The sequence below is a fragment of the Phocoena sinus genome, chromosome 19 (genome assembly GCF_008692025.1).
Source record: "Phocoena sinus isolate mPhoSin1 chromosome 19, mPhoSin1.pri, whole genome shotgun sequence".
Lineage (NCBI taxonomy): Eukaryota > Metazoa > Chordata > Mammalia > Artiodactyla > Phocoenidae > Phocoena > Phocoena sinus.
The window spans coordinates 6,046,776-6,063,778 of NC_045781.1; the positions used below are offsets into that span (position 1 = coordinate 6,046,776).

The following is a 17,003-nucleotide window of genomic DNA, read 5'->3' on the forward strand; positions in this document are numbered from 1 at the left end:
GGGGCCAGCGCGGGGCGAAGAGACAAAGCAAAAAGAGGAACGATAACAAAGGAAAATACAAAAAAAAAAAAAAACCTAGAACACACACAAAAAAATCCAGAAAAAAACCTGAAATAAAAGCCCGAGAATTGTCTTCCAAGGGGGGTGGGAGGAGGAAGAGGAGGGGGGCGGATGCGGACGTCTGGTTCTCGCTGGGACAAGGATCGCACGCGTTCAAAGCCCCGGCGCCCGGGTCTTCCCTCTCTCGGGCCTCAGAGTTCATCCCTCAAGGGATTGGGACCCAGGCGTCCATTTCCAGGCACTGGAGGAAGATTTGGGAGGCGGGATTATATCGTGGGGGTTCGTCCCTACCCCCCATCACCTCCCACCCCCTGACTCCCCACCAAGATTTTGCAGAGAGAAATGGCTTTTGTACCAGGTCATTCTTTATAATTAAACTCACAGTATCCACCCCCTCGAGCCGACCCCGCCTCCTTCCTGGGAAGGCAACGCCCCTTTCCTTCGGGATTCCGGGTGGGTCGCCCGAGCCCGCTGGGCGGTGCGCAGGCGCAGCCGGGGCCCGCCCCCAAAACGTCAGACTTCCTCGGTCGGCTCCGCCCCCAGAGCCTCGAGCATGCGCCGTCGGACCAGGGAGCGGCGCAGGTGCAGGCGGTAATCGCCCAGCAGCAGTTCGTCGTTGCGCACGAGAAGGTGCTGGAGCCCGCGGAGGCGGAGCCCCGAGCGCAGTAGGCGCGAGCGAGTCCGGAAGTCCGTGACCGTGATGAGCCACCTGCAAGGGGGCAAGGCCAAGAGGAGAGGGGCGGGGCGGAGACGGAAGGGGAATCGCTGGCTTTGATTGTCCCAGAGTCCCTGCCTGGTCCCTGTTCGTTTACCAACTCCAGTCCCTCAACCCGTCACTACATCCCTAAACTCTCCAACCCTGCACTCTCGCCGAGGTCAATCTGTACTTCTACCCTCACCTGGGTCAGTCTAGGTCCCGTCTTCTCTCTCAGCCTGGCTCTGTCGAGGCTCCATCTTTTTAAACCGCCGCTCCAGGGCCCTATCCTCATCCAGCAACTCCAGGTCCCGCCCCTTCAGTGTGGCTTTCAGGCCCGGCCCCGCGCCCAACTAGACCTCCAGGCCCACCGATCACTCTGGCCCCGTGCCTGCAAAGTGCTCAGTCCCGGCTACGCTCCCACTCAGAGCTGTTTCCCATGCTCCGACCACACACCTCGGTCTTGCGCATCCCCGTCACCACCTGGGTCACTGAAAGTCCGGTTCCTTACTCCAAATCCCACCTTCTTTTCCGATCTCACCTGCCCCTGCCCCTTCACTGCGCCCACTCTCGCCTTAGCCCCTTCTCGGCTCTCACTCTCAGCGGGGTCTGGATCCTTATACCAACCACGCCATTCTCCGGGCGCTCCTGGCCCCGCTCCCTCACTGCCCTCACTTCTCCGCCCCGCCCCGCCCCTCACGGAGCTTACTGTTGGCCCACATCTCCTATTAGCTCCCGGCCACTCAAAGCCTCTGCCCCGCCCCGCCCCACCTCTCACCGCCTTCACTCCCCTCCCGGCTCCCCCATCGCGTTCACCGCGGTCCTGCCAGTTGCGGTCCTGCCCCTCTCGGTCGCTCCAGGCCCTGCCCCCGCCAAGGACTCACCGGTCCCGGCGCCCAGCAGTCCCACAGATGACGTTCACGTTCTCAAAGCGGATGCTCCTCACACGCCCGCTCTCCATGGCCCCGGGTAACTCGGCCTCCAGCGCCTCCAGCACCTCCAGGTGGGTAAGGTCCTCTTCGGGCTGGGGATGTCGGAGAGAGAACCTCGGTCAGTGACACTCGGAGTTCAGTCCGGGTGCAGAAGTCCCCACCCGAGACCCCACCTGCCGAACCTGCCAGAGCGGGGAGGATAGGAATCTTTCAGGTAGAAAGGCATCTACTGCCATTCAAGGTCATTCTCCAAAAAAAAACCAGTTCTCACCAAACCGATTTGCCAAAAGTCAACGAACAGTTGACCGAATGATTCACCAATTTGGCCAACTTTGCCAATCTACTGAAAACTTTTCCAGCAACCTGCGTTGGATGGCGAGATTTGGGCAGCCCTTGAAGATTTCCGCAAGGATCTAAGCCGTAAATTTTTCCTTTTTTAGTCATATTAGCATTTTAAGAACTATCCAGTTCTCAAAAACTAAGGATCGTAGGAGGATTTGACATCTTGTCAATCTATTTTGCATTCAGAAACATATATTGATTATTAACCACGTCTTCAGTCTGAGATTACCGTGTCGAAGGCGATACCATATGTCATGACATATAAAATTGCTGAGAAACCACAGTGAAATCATGAAATTGGTCATCTCCAGGAAGGCAAGCCTTGGATGTGTATGTTGGGTGTGTGTGTGTGTGTGTGTGTGTGTGTGTGTGTGTGTGTGTCCAGAAACACAAAGAAGCGGAGCAATAGTGTGGGGATTGGTCCCATAAACAAGAACAGCGATCCCTGTGTTGAGGTCGAGTCACACAGATGAGCTGAGGGAACACTTCCGAGGCTTTTGCCTGGCAAGCCTTGTTTAATTCTCAAATGGGCGAGACCTTAATAGATACCTCCTCTGAGGCAGGAATGCCCAAAGGATTCATACACTGAATAACCATGTCACTGAATCTGTCAAACAACGGGCTTTTTGAAACGAATTTTTGCGATATCTGTAAATTTTTACAGAATTTCATAATAGGTGGATTAGCAGGACTCCCTCTGTCCTCAGTATCCTCTCTCTCTGCCTCTCGGTCTCCCCTCTGGGATCAGCAGTGATAAATTTGATGACGAACCCTTTGACAAACTCACAATCAATTTTCAGCCACCTATCCTGGTGCCAAGCCCACAGCTGATAAGCTGCAGAGCCTGGATTCAACCCCTGTCCACCTCACTTCTGAGCTTGTGTCCTTCCCACCATGCCACCAGGGACCTGGGATCATGGGGGTGGGGGGGACACTCACTGAGGTCTCCACGCACAGACAGAGGGGCTGGGCAGCAGGTGGCATGGGGAACTTGCGGATGCATGGGAGCTCTCGGTCCAGCGCCTCGTATTCTGCAATGACCTGGCGTAGATACTGCTTCCTGGGAAGACAGCCAGTGGACAGGGACCTCCCAAAGTTAGGGGTCCAAGCCACCGCACTCAGAGGATCTGAGATCAGAAATCATGGGGCCAGGGACCACTCACGAGGATTTGACAGGTCTGCCCAGGCTCCGAGCCTGCGTCTCCTCTAGGGTCTCTAGGTCCACAAGAAGTGCTCCTGCGGATGGAAAACCCAGTATCAGCTGCCTTGAGCACTCCTCGCACATCATTCCACTTAGATAGCATCACCAAATGACTGTCCGTGCCACCCCCAGGATAGCTCTTATGCCAGTTGCTAAGCTATTGTCTCTCAGCCCCAAACTCCAACCTACACCACCCAGCTGTCCGATACCCCAGGGCTGGGACTCTACCAACCCCATTTCAACTCGGACAGTTGGGGTCCTGTTAGGCTCTGCGTAAAGGGGGTGCTAGTGGGAGACTGCAAGCCAGGAGGAAAAGGAAGGGACGTGCTCCTTTTTGCTTCCTATTTCCAATCAGCCCAGCCTAGCTTCTTCACTGCAGCAGCATTTGAATCTAGTTTATGGTTTTTCCAACACTCTCAGAACTGGCCTCTTGATTGGAACTTGATTCATAACAGCTTTCAAATATGGGCTCTTCTACACAACCCCTCCATCAACGAATTGGTCTCTTCTATGGTCAACTGCTAGTTGTCCCACATAATCCATTTCCCCTTCCTCTACAATCCTAGAGCTTTATCCAGCTGGAAACAACAGTTCCCAGCCTCCCTTGCAGCTAGGTGTGGCCACATGACCAAGTTCTCGCCAACACTGTTAGCAGAAGTGAGGGGTGCAACTTTGGAATCATTTGCTTAAGAGAAATTTTCTTGGCTTACACTCAGTGCCCCTTCCCTTGGACTGGAATATGGATGTAGCAATAAGCCAGCTTTGTTCTTGCTAGAGATGATGGAGCACCATGGGTCCCTGTATTCTCATGGGGCTGAGACATCCCACCCATCCAGACCACCTTCCTCCTCTTAAACGAGAGAGAAACCAACTGTTTTCTTAACGCCATTGAGTTTGAGGGTCTCTTTGTTACAGCAGCTGAAAAAAGCAATAAGCAACCCCTGACAGCCAGGAGCTGGCCTGGCACTCCCAGAGAGACCCTGGTGACCTCCCTTTGGACATAAGGAATTTCACAGAATTCCAAGAGCAGCCAAGGTCACTCTGTGACCATGATGGACCAAGATAAAAATAAGACCCCTCTGGAGTCATGTCTCAACACAGCACAACGTCGACGCTGCCCAAACCACGAAACGGACCAAATATCCCCCTCTTGGCTCAGAGCTGAGGCTGCTTTTTTCCCAACCAGTGTTAGTGCCATTCTGATGGCTCTCGTGTCATGGACTTGCCTCTGCTTCCTGCCAGCATGTGATCCAGAGCAAAGCCTGCTTTCCAGGTTCCTCCCCAAGGCACCTAACTCAGCCCAGGTCTCTAAAAACCTCTTACTCAGACATTGATGTGTTACTGTCTCCCTCATTCAGTAAACTCAGTGGCGCACTGGTAAATGTCCTCTCTCTCTCTCTCTCTCTCTCTCTCTCTCTCTCTCTCTCTCTTTCTCTCTCAGCATCTGCCTGTTTTCATGGTCTCAGTACTCTCACCCTGACCAATTTTATGCTACCCATGGTTTTCACAACCAGCTTGCAAAATTCACCACTCGGCTCTTGTGAGCTGGGACAGGCTGTCTCCAGCACAGGGCTGTGTCCCAGCTATGCTCCTATAGCGGTCTTTGGCTTCAGCACATCAACACAGCTCAGCTTGTACCACAGTAAGCCCCCCTCTCTGGTCCCTGTTCTTCCACCTCCCATCTGTCTTGGCAGGGCACCTAGGGTGATCTTTTCGTCTCAGCACCACCAGAGGCTTCAAAACCACCGGAGGCTTCCTCTTGCCTTCAGGATAAAGTCCTCCCTGTGATGGGGACTCATTCCTCAATGTGTGGTCTGGGGAGCATTTCAGGGTCCACCCCAGACCTATTGGGTGAGAGTCTGCATTTTAGCAAGATCCCCTTTGAGAAGCACCTGCCCTGCATGTGGTCACTCTGATAACCTCTCTGATCATTTTTCTCCAGCCATACTGGCCTCCCTTTCATCCCTCCAACATAGTAATCTCCTTCTCAAATCTGTCCACTTAACAATAACTACGTGTTTACAGCCCCCTTTAAAAAGCCAAGCACGTTTTAAAGTTTTTTTCCACTGAATCTTCAAAACAGCCTTCTGAGTAAGTGTAGTTTAACAAATGATGAAACGGAAGCACAGAGAACTTAAGTGACTTGCCCAAGGTCACACAGGCCAAGTGATAGAATCAGGATAAAAATCTAGGCACTGGATCCAGAATCTGTGTTCTCAATCCCCCAGTCTGCTGCTTCTCGCCCCACTATTGTCTAGACAACAGCTTCCTAACTTCTCAATATATATATCTCTCTCCCTCTTCATTCACCCCATCAGAAGCATTTTGAAATGTAGATCTGACCACATAGCCATCTCCATTTCCTCAAAACCCTCCCAGGACTTCTCATTGTCATTGGGATAAATTAAGACCAAGATCACACATGACCAGACCCTGCTGATGTCTCAAGCCTGATCAGACACTACCGTCCTCCTCACTTGCTGCATTCCAGAAACATCACCCTTCTGTGACTTGAACTCTCCATGCTCCCTCCTGACACAGGACCTTGACACATGCTGTGACTCCGCGTGGAACTCTCTTCCCCCTCACTCAGCTCATCAAGTCTCCCAAAGTGTGTCAACAGTTCCTGTCACGAACTCATGACACCATGTATTTGCTCTCATCACAGTTGCAATTTTACATTTACTTCTATGAGTCTCTAATTATAATGTGAGCAACATGAGGTCGGGGACTTGTCTTTCGCTCTTGACTGGCATCTAGCAAAGCGCCAGGCACCTAGCTGTAAGTATTTATTGAATAAAGACTGAAGGAATATAACCATCAAATGCAATATGTCAACTCTGGGTCTTAATTAAAACAAACCAACTGTGAAAAATCAAATTTTTAAATAATTAGGGAAATTTAAATATGCACTAGGTATGAGATGACATTCAAGAAAAATTGTGAATTTGTTAGGTGGAATTAATGGCATGGTCGGTCTGTTTTCTAAAAATCCTTAGCAGTTAGAAACACATGCTTAAGTATTTATGGGTGAAAAGGAATTATGTCTGGGATTTTCTTTAAAACAAATTTGTCCTATAGAATGTCCCCCCAGAAAGTGTGTATGTGTGGGTTGCTTAGATGAAACAAGATTAGCAAAATGTACATTGTCTCTATTTTTGTGTATGTTTGAAATTTTCCATAATAGAAAAAATCTTTTAAATGTCTATCACAAGTAACAGAAATAAAATTATATGCCCTGGAAATGTGTGTGAAATGACTAAAAAAACTGACTCTAGCAGCATCAAAGGCGTATGTTTAAAATGTAAATAAAACTGTTTCTCATGAAATGTGGCATTAGAAATAAAGATTTCTAAATTACAACCATGATTTTAATATATTTGTTTCAATGTATATGTGTAACTTAATAAAGGTATAAATTTAAAAATAAATACTTATTGAATAATTGAGGAAACACGACACTTTCAAACTTCAACAGGCATCTCCAAGGCCTCCTATGTGCCTTGGAGAATGCTGCAGACCAAGAGATTAATGAGACCCCAGCCTGCCCTCCAAGAGCTTCCAGTCTGGTGGGGGAAGTGTTCACTGTAAAGGGCAATACTTGCTACAATGGACGTGTCACGAGGTGGAGAGGAAGCCCAGTCTGGGGGCAATCAGGGAAGGCTCCTTAGAGGAGGTGATGTCTACAGCAAGACTTAAGGGATAGGAGTGGGATAGGGAGGATGGGAGGGAGGCTCAAGAGGGCGGGGATATGGGGACATATGTACGCATATGGCTGATCCACTTTGATGTATAACAGAAACTAACACAGTACTGTGAAGCAATTATACTCCAATAAAGATCTATTTTTAAAAATAGTGAAAAAAAAAGACTTAAGGGATAAAGGAGGAGTTTGCTAAATAAAGAAATGGCAGAGAAGGAGATGTTTTATGCAGAGGGACCACGGGGTGGGGGCGGGGGGTGGGTGCTAAGGTCTTTAAGCAAAAGAGAATATTCCCAGAATTCTCTTCAGGTCCAAGGCTAAGGAGTGCTTATTGCAATTGTAGGTTATTAATTATTTGTGAGATAGTGTGTTTCATGTCTGTCCTCCTTGCATGAGAACCAGCTGGGTCATTTCATTCATTACTATAGGCAAAACACTTGGGACCCACAGGCTTTCTAATGGCCTAAGCCAAAGTTTGCAACCTGACAAGCTAAAAATGTTATTGGTTCCAAAACACCACAAAGAAAACAGCAAAAACTGAAATGAACAAATATCGATCTGCAAAACGAGCCAACTGGTCAACTCAATTTCACTCATCTTTTCTGGAGCTATACATAAAGTATACTTATCAGATGGGTGCCTCCGTCTAGGTTAGAGATGATGTGGGGTGGGGCGTCTCCAAATGAAAGAGGTCTTCAAAGACACTAAAAGAGACCTGAGGACAGAGAAACTGTCTGTTTTGCCACTAGAGCATTCGCTATGCCTAGCCTAGCACCTGGCACAGAAGAGGTGCTTATAGCCGACACCTAGAAAGGAGATCCCCTCAGCCATTCCCAACCTTCTTCCTCCATTTGAGGAGTGTTCATTCCCCACCCATGCAACCAGGTGAGGCTCACCAAGCCCCAGTATCCTCAGGGATATCCCATCCAGTGCAAAGCAATGTCTTCTGACCCTTACTGCTCATCGTAATTACCTGGCAAGCATTCAAAAACTATAGTTGCTGACAAAGGATTAATCTCCAAAATTTATAAGCAGCTCATGCAGCTCAATAACAAAAAAATAAACAACCCAATCCAAAAATGGGCAGAAGACCTAAACAGACATTTCTCCAAAGAAGATATACAGATTGCCAACAAACACATGAAAGAATGCTCAACATCATTAATCATTAGAGAAATGCAAATCAAAACTACAATGAGATATCATCTCACACCAGTCAGAATGGCCATCATCAAAAAATCTAGAAACAATAAATGCTGGAGAGGGTGTGGAGAAAAGGGAACACTCCTGCACTGCTGGTGGGAATGTGAATTGATACAGCCACTGTGGAGAACAGTATGGAGGTTCCTTAAAAAACTACAGAGAGAACTACTATACGACCCAGCAATCCCACTACTGGGCGTATACCCTGAGAAAACCATAATTCGAAAAGAGTCATGTACCAAGATGTTCATTGCAGCTCTATTTACAATAGCCAGGAGATGGAAACAACCTGGGTGTCCATCATCGGATGAATGGATAAAGAAGGTGTGGCACATATATACAATGGAATATTACTCAGCCATAAAAAGAAACGAAATTGAGCTATTTGTAATGAGGTGGATAGACCTAGAGTCTGTCATACAGAGTGAAGTAAGTCAGAAAGAGAAAGACAAATACCGTATGCTAACACATATATATGGAATTTAAGAAAAAGAATGTCATGAAGAACCTAGGGGTAAGACAGGAAAAAAGACACACACCTACTAGAGAATGGACTTGAGGATATGGGGAGCGGGAAGGATAAGCTGTGACAAAGCGAGAGAGAGGCATGGACATATATACACTACCAAACGTAAGGTAGATAGCTAGTGGGAAGCAGCCGCATAGCACAGGGAGATCAGCTCAGTGCTTTGTGACCGCCTGGAGGGGTGGGATAGGGAGGGTGGGAGGGAGGGAGACGCAAGAGATATGGGAGCATATGTATATGTATAACTGATTCACTTTGTTATAAAGCAGAAACTAACACACCATGGTAAAGCAATTATACTCCAACAAAGATGTAAAAATAAATTAATTAATTAAAAAACAAAACAAAACTATAGTTGCTAGGTCCCCCAGAACTAGAGATTCTGGTTAATTGGGACCTGAAGTAGGATTAGGTATAGGTTTTTTTAAAAAGTTTCTCCCACCTGATGTGTAGCCCCACTGACTAAAATAATCATGATAATCTCGTTCCTTTTGCCAGGGATTGAGACAAGAGTGAGTGGATGACTTAGTGCTGGCCAATGAGATGTGAGGAGAGGTTATCTGGGGTTCTTAAAGTGAAGACCTCTGGAAGTGATGCCTGAAACTGTGGCAGCCATTTTGTAACCATGAGGTATGCAAGCTGGTGTGCAAAGGGGATACATCCCAGACCAAAAAGCAGGGACATAGAAACTGGCTTCTCGGTGACATTCACTGAGCTGCTGACCCAACCAAACACAAACCCTGATCCACCTCTGGGCTTCTCTTTGAGTGAGACAATGACTTTCCTATTTTTATAGTGCATTAAGTCCAATTTTCTATCCCCTGCTAGCCAAATGAATCCTCACCAAGATATTACTTGAGAAGTGTCGAGTGAGTGAATGAATGAATGAGCTGTGCTAAAGTAGAGTGGAAGTAGGGAACCCTGGAAGATGAGCCTGTCAGCTAGCGTCAGGCCACACAGGGCCTCAAACAAAAGCTTTAGGGGCTAAGACTCTATCCTGGGAGTGATGGACAACGTGGGAGAGCTGTGAGCAAGGGAGAGACGGGGTTAGTGCCGGGTGTCAGAAAGGCTCCTCTGGCGCTATGTGGGGGATGGGCTGGAGGGGAGAAACTGGAGACCAGGGAGTTACGTGGACAAAGGGTCCAATGGGAGAGGACAAGACTTGAGCTGGGGCTGTGGGAAAAGGGAAGTAGGGACAGGGCAGAGAGAGTAAGCAGGAAGATGGGGCTGGGACTGATGGCTGTGGAGGTAATGCGAGTGGGGGAACAATGCCTGGCGTCTAGACTGGGTTGGCAGTAGCACCATTCAAACATGGGAAGCAGGGAGGAGGAGTGGCTTTGGGAGACGACGCTGAGGTCAGTGTGGGAGACAACGAGAGTGTGAGGGACCGGGGCAGGGAGTCTATGGGGGATAATGGCCTCAGAAGAGTTGTTACGGCCCCGGAGGTTCATGGGAAATGTAGTTCTGGGTCCAGAACATTGGTCAGGGAATTGAAAGGCCTCATGGGAAATGTAGTTTGAGGTCTAAAGGGTACTGCTCAGGAATCTGGTAGACGTAAGAATTTGGGGTAGCTCTTTCTATGGAAGGCTAGTGACTCACTTAAGGTCACACTGAAAGCCAGGGCTGTGACACAGTGCTCATTGGAAGGACCCCACCCGCCCAACCCCACACTTGGATACAAACACACAAGCAGACACGATTCAGTACCTGCCTCCCTGTGCATGCTGGGGTTGCCCATGGTGGAGGAGCAGAGGGGCTCCACCTCGTGTTGCATCCTGAGAAGGTGGGTAGGGGTTGTCTCAGGAGGATGGGAAGAAGAGCTATGACCAGGTCACCCACCCCAGCTCCTTCTCCCCGCTGCTGCTTCCTCCTTCTTGTCTTTGAAGCCCCGGGGAAAAAAAATATGGAAGGCTGAGACCACATGGAAATCCAGTTTCCCTTAACCTCTGGGAGTCCCTGTGTGCCCCAATTATTTCTTTCCCACTTTCCTGCCTCCTCCTCCATGTCTCCCAGTCTCCTCGAGTTATTTCCCCCACCCCTCTCTCTGCCCCACTCCCTCCCTCCCTCTCTCCCCATCTCTCCTCCACTCTTTCCCTTGATTTCTCTGTCCTCTTTCTCCCCACATCTCTCCCCTTCCCTTGTTCCATCTCCCCAGTCTCCTCCATCAGTTTCCCCAACATCTCCCCAGCCCCCCGTCCCTCTCTCTCTTCATAGTTTTCTGCCTCTCTCTAACCCTATCACCCAATCTCTGTCTCCCTACCTCTCTCCCCATCTCTCTTCTCTCATGGCTGCCTCTGCTGGGCTCCTTGGCTTCCCTCCCTCTGTCATCCCTTTTCTGTTCCCACTTGCCCTCCACTCATCCGTGTTTCACACAGGAACTGGTTAGGTACAGGTGAGATTCAAACAGAAACTGGGTTCTATATGGGGGAGGGAAAGGTGAGCAGGGGGCCTGGTTGCCATGGTACCTCCAGTGGATGGGGGAGGGGCTGGGGGCTCCTGACCCCAAGGGCAGGAGTGAAGGAGTTTAGCCACAGAGGTGCCCACTGGGCATCCCTTCTTTGTGTCTGCAGAGCTCTCAGCAGGAACCACGGGAGAGGAGCGCAGACTTTTTCAGTTACTTTGTCTATCTTCCCAGTCTGTCTCTGTTACCTGTATCTCTAGTCTTCTCTCGAATTCATCTGGTCTCTGCCTTAACTGTCAATTATTCCTGCTTGATAAACATTGATTCCCCGCTTGTTACACAGTAGCACCTAGATTTTTCTGAGTCATTTGTTCAGGGATGAGCTTAAAAATCAACGTAGGATACAGATTCAACCCTTGCACTTTTGCCGGACCTGTTACCAAAGAGGATCTTTCTTTTTCCAGTGAGGTTGCCAGGCCGGTCGCAGCCTAGGTTGGAGCTGCTGGGGACCATCACATCGCCACACGGGGAGAGAGCCTGCCTGAACGCAAGGACAACACGAGGAAAGCAGAAACCAAAGATGCAGACAGATTCCTGGAGATGATTGAGGACACCTAGATCTAGCTGTCCCTCAAGCCCTCATCCACCCAGTTAATTCCCTCTTATGCTCAGGTTATTTGCGTTTCTGTCATCGGCAATTGCAACAGTCCAGACTTAAATGGACTAATTTCCAGACCCAGTTCCTCTGTGGCCCTGACTCCCTTGTTGGCATATCCTTATGTCTTTTTCTCTCCCATCAAGCTGTCCTTCACTTCCAGTTGCCAAGTCCATCCCCATAGGACAGGAGACATCTTTCATCCTCATGACCACAGGCACACCTAGCCCCTATAGCCCATCAGTCTTCAAACTCTACCCCTTCTGCCATTCCCACAGCCCGACACCCACTCAGGTTTCAAGGTCTTCTCCTTCCTGGACCCTCGCCCCAGACTCCTTCTTGCCCTCACATCCTCCAGTCTCTCCCCCCTCATTCCCCTCCCACAAGGTTTCAGAGGGGTCTTTCTGCACTTGGAGATGACCCTGCCCCTCCCCTGCTCTCAGCCCTCCCATGGCTCCGAACTGCATAATCTGGTCCCAGCTTCCTCTCTCACCTCATACCTTCAAACGTTCTTCAGTCACCTTTTATTAATTACTTTATTTAATTAATCCCTCCCACCCCTCACTCCTGTCTCCACTCTCCACATGCTGCCTTCTGCCCTTTTCCTGGTGCCCAAACGCCCTCATCCTTTCATAAGAAGCACAAGTGCCCCCTCCTCCAGGAAGCCTTCTCTGACTCCTCCTCCTACCAGTTTTGTGTTTTCTGTCTCCATCCTCTGCACGTTCTTTATCTGCTCTTTTTTTTTTTTTCAGACCTCTGAACACTGTGCACTCTGCCTGTCTTGCTCAGGAATTCGGGTCTGTGTCTGCCTCCCACTCCAGACCAAGGGCCCCTGACTCATCTCTGGCTCTCCAGCATCAGGAAAGTGTGGAACATGTATGTTGAATGAATAAACAAGTGACGATTTCCCTCTATCACTGTGACTCACACTCAGTACCCCCTAAGCCCACTGCCCTGTGTCTCTTGGTCTGCATGAGGTAACATAGGATGAAGAGACTATGGACTCTGGAGTCAAACAGGCTAGCATCAAACGCCATGGCCGGGCTGTGCAAACTTGGGCAAATGTCTTTCCCTCTCTGAGCCTTGGTTTTCTCATCTCTTACCAATAATGCTGCCTTGAAGGGCTAATGGTGCTTAAATAAAGCAAGATACAGCAAAGCCCCCGCATGTGAGCCAGGCACACAGGAGGCACTCAGTTGAAGTTTGCTCCCTTTCCAGAGTTCTTTATCTCTGTGACCAGCTTTAGCTGCCTCTTCTGGACCTCTCTCTTCTTCCTTCTTTGGGTGTCTTTGTCTCTCCCTCTCTCTCTCTCTGCATCTGTGTGTGTGTATGTGTGTGTGTGTATGCGTGTCTCTCTCTTTTTCCCTCTGGTGTCTTGGTCCTTTAAGTTCCCATCTCTCTGTGTCTCCATTATTTTTCTCCCTCTCTCTACCTGTCTCTGGAACCCTTCCTCATCTCTCTGTGTGTCTGAATTTGAATTTCTATATCACGTGCCTCTGACTTTCTTTGTCTCTCATTCTCTATGTCTCTATACCTTTCTGCATGTCTCTATCTCTGTCTCTGTCTGTGTGTGTGTGTGTCTCTCTCTGTGTCCATCACTTTATTTTGCCATCTCTCTGTTTCTCTCTATCTCTCTACCTCCTTCCCGGTCTTTCTGCCTTAGCCCCACCTGCCTCCCTCTGCCACTCACCCCAACTCTCTTGGGTCATCCCTGTCCCACCCCCTGGCCTGGCATGCAGCCCGGGACACAAATCCCTGAATCAGCATTTTCCTTCTATTCCAGAAATTATGTCAGCGCTGCAGTGGGGGGGCAGGGGGGGGCTGCTTGTAGCTCAGGTTAGAGGGTTTGCCTCCCTGCATCCCCAACCACACGGGCCATGGCCAGCTTGGTCCACCTCTGTTCTTGGTGTTTGTTCTCCGAGGGGAGCACCAGGAGAAGAGGCGAATCTGTGTTTACACACAATGTGCATGTCTCTGGGTGTGTGTCTGCGTTTGTTTGCAGGCACATTTGTGTGTGAATCTGTAGGGACTTTGCAAACTCATCTGTTCACTCCTGCATGGATGCATGCATCCATGCATCCAACGATCCGCTCATCCACCCATCCACCCATCCAACTCATACACACATACATACACTTCTCTATTTATCCATCCACTTGTTCATTCATTCAACCAACCAATACTTATTGAGTGCCTACTGTGTGCCAGGCACCATGTCAGGCAGCGGGGACACAGCTGTAAACAAAAGTACTACCCCCAGGGGCTTCCCTGGTGGCGCAGTGGTTGAGAGCCCGCCTGCCGATGCAGCGGACACGGGTTCGTGCCCCGGTCCGCGAGGATCCCACATGCCGCGGAGCGGCTGGGCCCGTGAGCCATGGCCGCTGAGCCTGCGCGTCCGGAGCCTGTGCTCCGCAGCGGGAGAGGCCACGACGGTGAGAGGCCCGCGTACCGCACACACACACACACAAAAAAGTGCTACCCCCATGGAGCTTATGTGTTCATCAGTCCTCCTCCATGTGCCAAACTCGCTCCTACCCCAGGCTTTGCGTGGACTGTTCCCTCTCCCTGGAGCAGTCCTCTCCCCTCCCCCATCTTCACCTGGCTTATGCCAACTCAAATGTCACTTGCTCAGAGAAGCCTTGCATTGACCTCCTTCCCACACACACAGCACCCTGGACTTTCCTTCCTAACATTGATACCCATATGGAGTTATTTAATGATCACCCGTCTCCACCACTAGACCGTGAGTCCTCCCAAGGCTGGGATTTTTGTCTGCTTTGTTCCCAGCCAAATCCTTGGTGCCTAGAACAGTGCCTGGCAGTCAGTAGCTGCTCAGTAAGTATCTATCAAATTGGGTGCGTGGATTGAATTGAACGAATGTCTCTGTCTCCTGGTTCCCTGTGCAGTGCTCTGGGCTCTTCTACACCCCTGGTGGTGATGACAGGCAAGGTCCTCAAACTTCCTATATGCAAACAACGTAGTGGCTGAACGCAAGGAGTCTAGAGTCAGACCACATGGCTTTGAATCTCAACTCTGACACCTCCCTGCTGTGTGACCTTGGGCAGGGAACTTCCCCTCTCTGAGCCTCAATTTCCTCACCTGTAAAATGCAGTGAAGGAGTCCATGAGCAAATGCATGTAATTACTAATTATGACAACAGTAAACATTAACCATTTTCTCTAAGCACCTCTGGTGAATTTAATTCAATCCTCAAAATAACTTAATGAGGTGGGTTTCAAAAAAAGATTACCCTCCCAATAAAAAGAAATTAGAAAAAAAAAGATTACCCTCATTTACAGATGGGGAAACTGAGGCACCAAGCATGTAAGTTATTCACCCAAGGCCACAACTGATGAAAGAGCTGGGATTTGAACTCAGGTACCCCACTTTCAAAGTCACACACACAACCAATGCACTACAGCTATTCCTTGATACCCAAGTGCCTCTTTGGGAACATGTCATGGGAGTCTGGCAAGCCCATCTGTGTGCACATCTCTGACAGTATGCATTGCTGCATACTCCTTCTGTGTGTCTCTCCCTGTGGAACACAGCTGCCTGTGGACCCTGGGCGGAGGTCTGGCTGTGAGAGTGGTATTTGGGGTGCCTGCACCTGTGTGCACATATCTGTGGGTGCACCACCACCCCCATGCAAGCTTCCCTGGGTGCAAATGTAGGTCCATCCGGGAGAATACAAGAAGCACTGAGGATAGGATTCAGAGTGAACCTGGAGGCATTTCTGGGGCATTCAAAAGTATGATGGTGACTGCAACGTGTATACATAGGCAGCAGTTGGGCGGATTATCTAATTAAAGGTGGGGGGCCTAGGGGACTCCTCTTAAAGTGTTTGCAGAAGAAGCAGCTATTTTTTACTTAGAGATTTATATGGGTGTCACTAGGAGGCAGGGGGCAGCACTGAGGAAGACTGGGGGTGGTGAGGGGGCTCCAAGTCACCCCTACGGGCTGCCACTGAAACCAGGTAGCTCTGGATCCTCTTCAAGGGATTTAACCTCTGTGGGCCTCAGTTGTCTCTTCTGTGAAATGGGAATAACATAATTCCCCCCATCTCAGAGGGCCAAAGTGAAGATCAACTCAGAGAATGCTTTCAAAGCACTTAGCCCAGTGCCCAGATCACAGTGACAATTGTCATTCACGGCTATTACTATACCGGTAAAGGTATACTTGCTGTTTTTAAAAAGTATTCATTAAGCACCTACTTGGTGTCAATGCTCTCCCTCTATATTGACTGTTTTTTCAAACCTCTGGGTCCCTTAGGAAACCGGTTTATTGTCTATATTTTGTTGATGAGGAAACGAACTCAAAGCAAAGAGTGCAAGGTCACAAAAGCAGTGCCTGGCGCTCAGTAGATGCTCAGCAAGTATCTGAGAATCTACTCAGGAGCCGGCCCAGGAAGGACTGAAATCCAGGTCCTTGCTTCTACCTCCACTTCGGGCTGAGACTCAGGACCACTGATTCTGAGGCTCTGCCTCCCCCGCCCACCACCATCCCTCAGAGTTCCTCGGCTGGGAGGACTGGAAGTCCTGGGTCCTGCGGAGAAGGGGGCTGGGGAGTTGGGACTCCTGGGTCCCCAAGGGAGAAGGGAACAGAAGGGGTGGATTCCTGGATCTGAGAATGGAGGGAGTTGGAAGCTCAGTACCCTGGGTCCTGGGGGAAGAGATGACTGGGGTCCTTGACTTCTCTGAGAGAGAAGGGGGTGAGGTCCAGGACCCCTGGATCCTGGGGGAGCAGAGGGTCATGATCTCAGATCTCTGCATCCTCGTCTGTGGAAGTACGCTGCGTCTCAGACGCCTCGGTCTCGAGAAATCTCCCTTCTTCCTCGCTGCGGCCGCGCTATTTGGGCTTTGAAGCCGCAGGTTCCGAGGGGAAGGAGGGGGTGCAGGGGGAGGAGCCGCGGACCTGCGACAGGGGCGGGGGGGAGGAGCCGAGCTGGCACCTCGGCCGGCGCGCGGGGCTGCGGCGGCGGCGGCGGCGGCGGCGGCGGCGGCAGCAGCTCCGGGTGAGTCTGCTCCTCCCCTCCCCCTGCCACAGCCCCCGCCCCAGACCCATCCCGGGGGGCGGCCACAGCGCGTGGGGGCGGGGGTAGGAGCAGAGGTGAGCGGATCTCCCGCCCGGGAGTGGGAGTGCTGCAGCATTTGCTGGTCGCCCCGGGGGAGGGGCACGTGGCCCTGGAAGGGGGGGTCCCGAAACACCTGGGTGTACCCCAACCTCGCCCACCGATCCCCCGAGCGTGGGGATGGTTTACCCACTCCATGGTCCCTAAGGACTTAG

At 50.3% G+C, this 17,003-nt stretch overlaps 1 protein-coding gene across 1 annotated transcript in view; it reads right to left on the reverse strand.

Moving 5' to 3' along the window:
- Nucleotides 1-17,003, reverse strand: part of C19H19orf81 (chromosome 19 C19orf81 homolog) — a 22,526-nt gene continuing 5,523 nt past the window's right edge. The window contains exons 2-5 of the mRNA XM_032612952.1: nt 3,192-3,264; nt 2,968-3,088; nt 1,639-1,778; nt 1-769 (exon numbers count right to left, since the gene is read on the reverse strand). Coding sequence (XP_032468843.1) covers nt 574-769; nt 1,639-1,778; nt 2,968-3,088; nt 3,192-3,264 — 530 coding nt within the window. The 3' untranslated portion in view covers nt 1-573. The remainder of the gene's footprint in view (nt 770-1,638; nt 1,779-2,967; nt 3,089-3,191; nt 3,265-17,003) is intronic.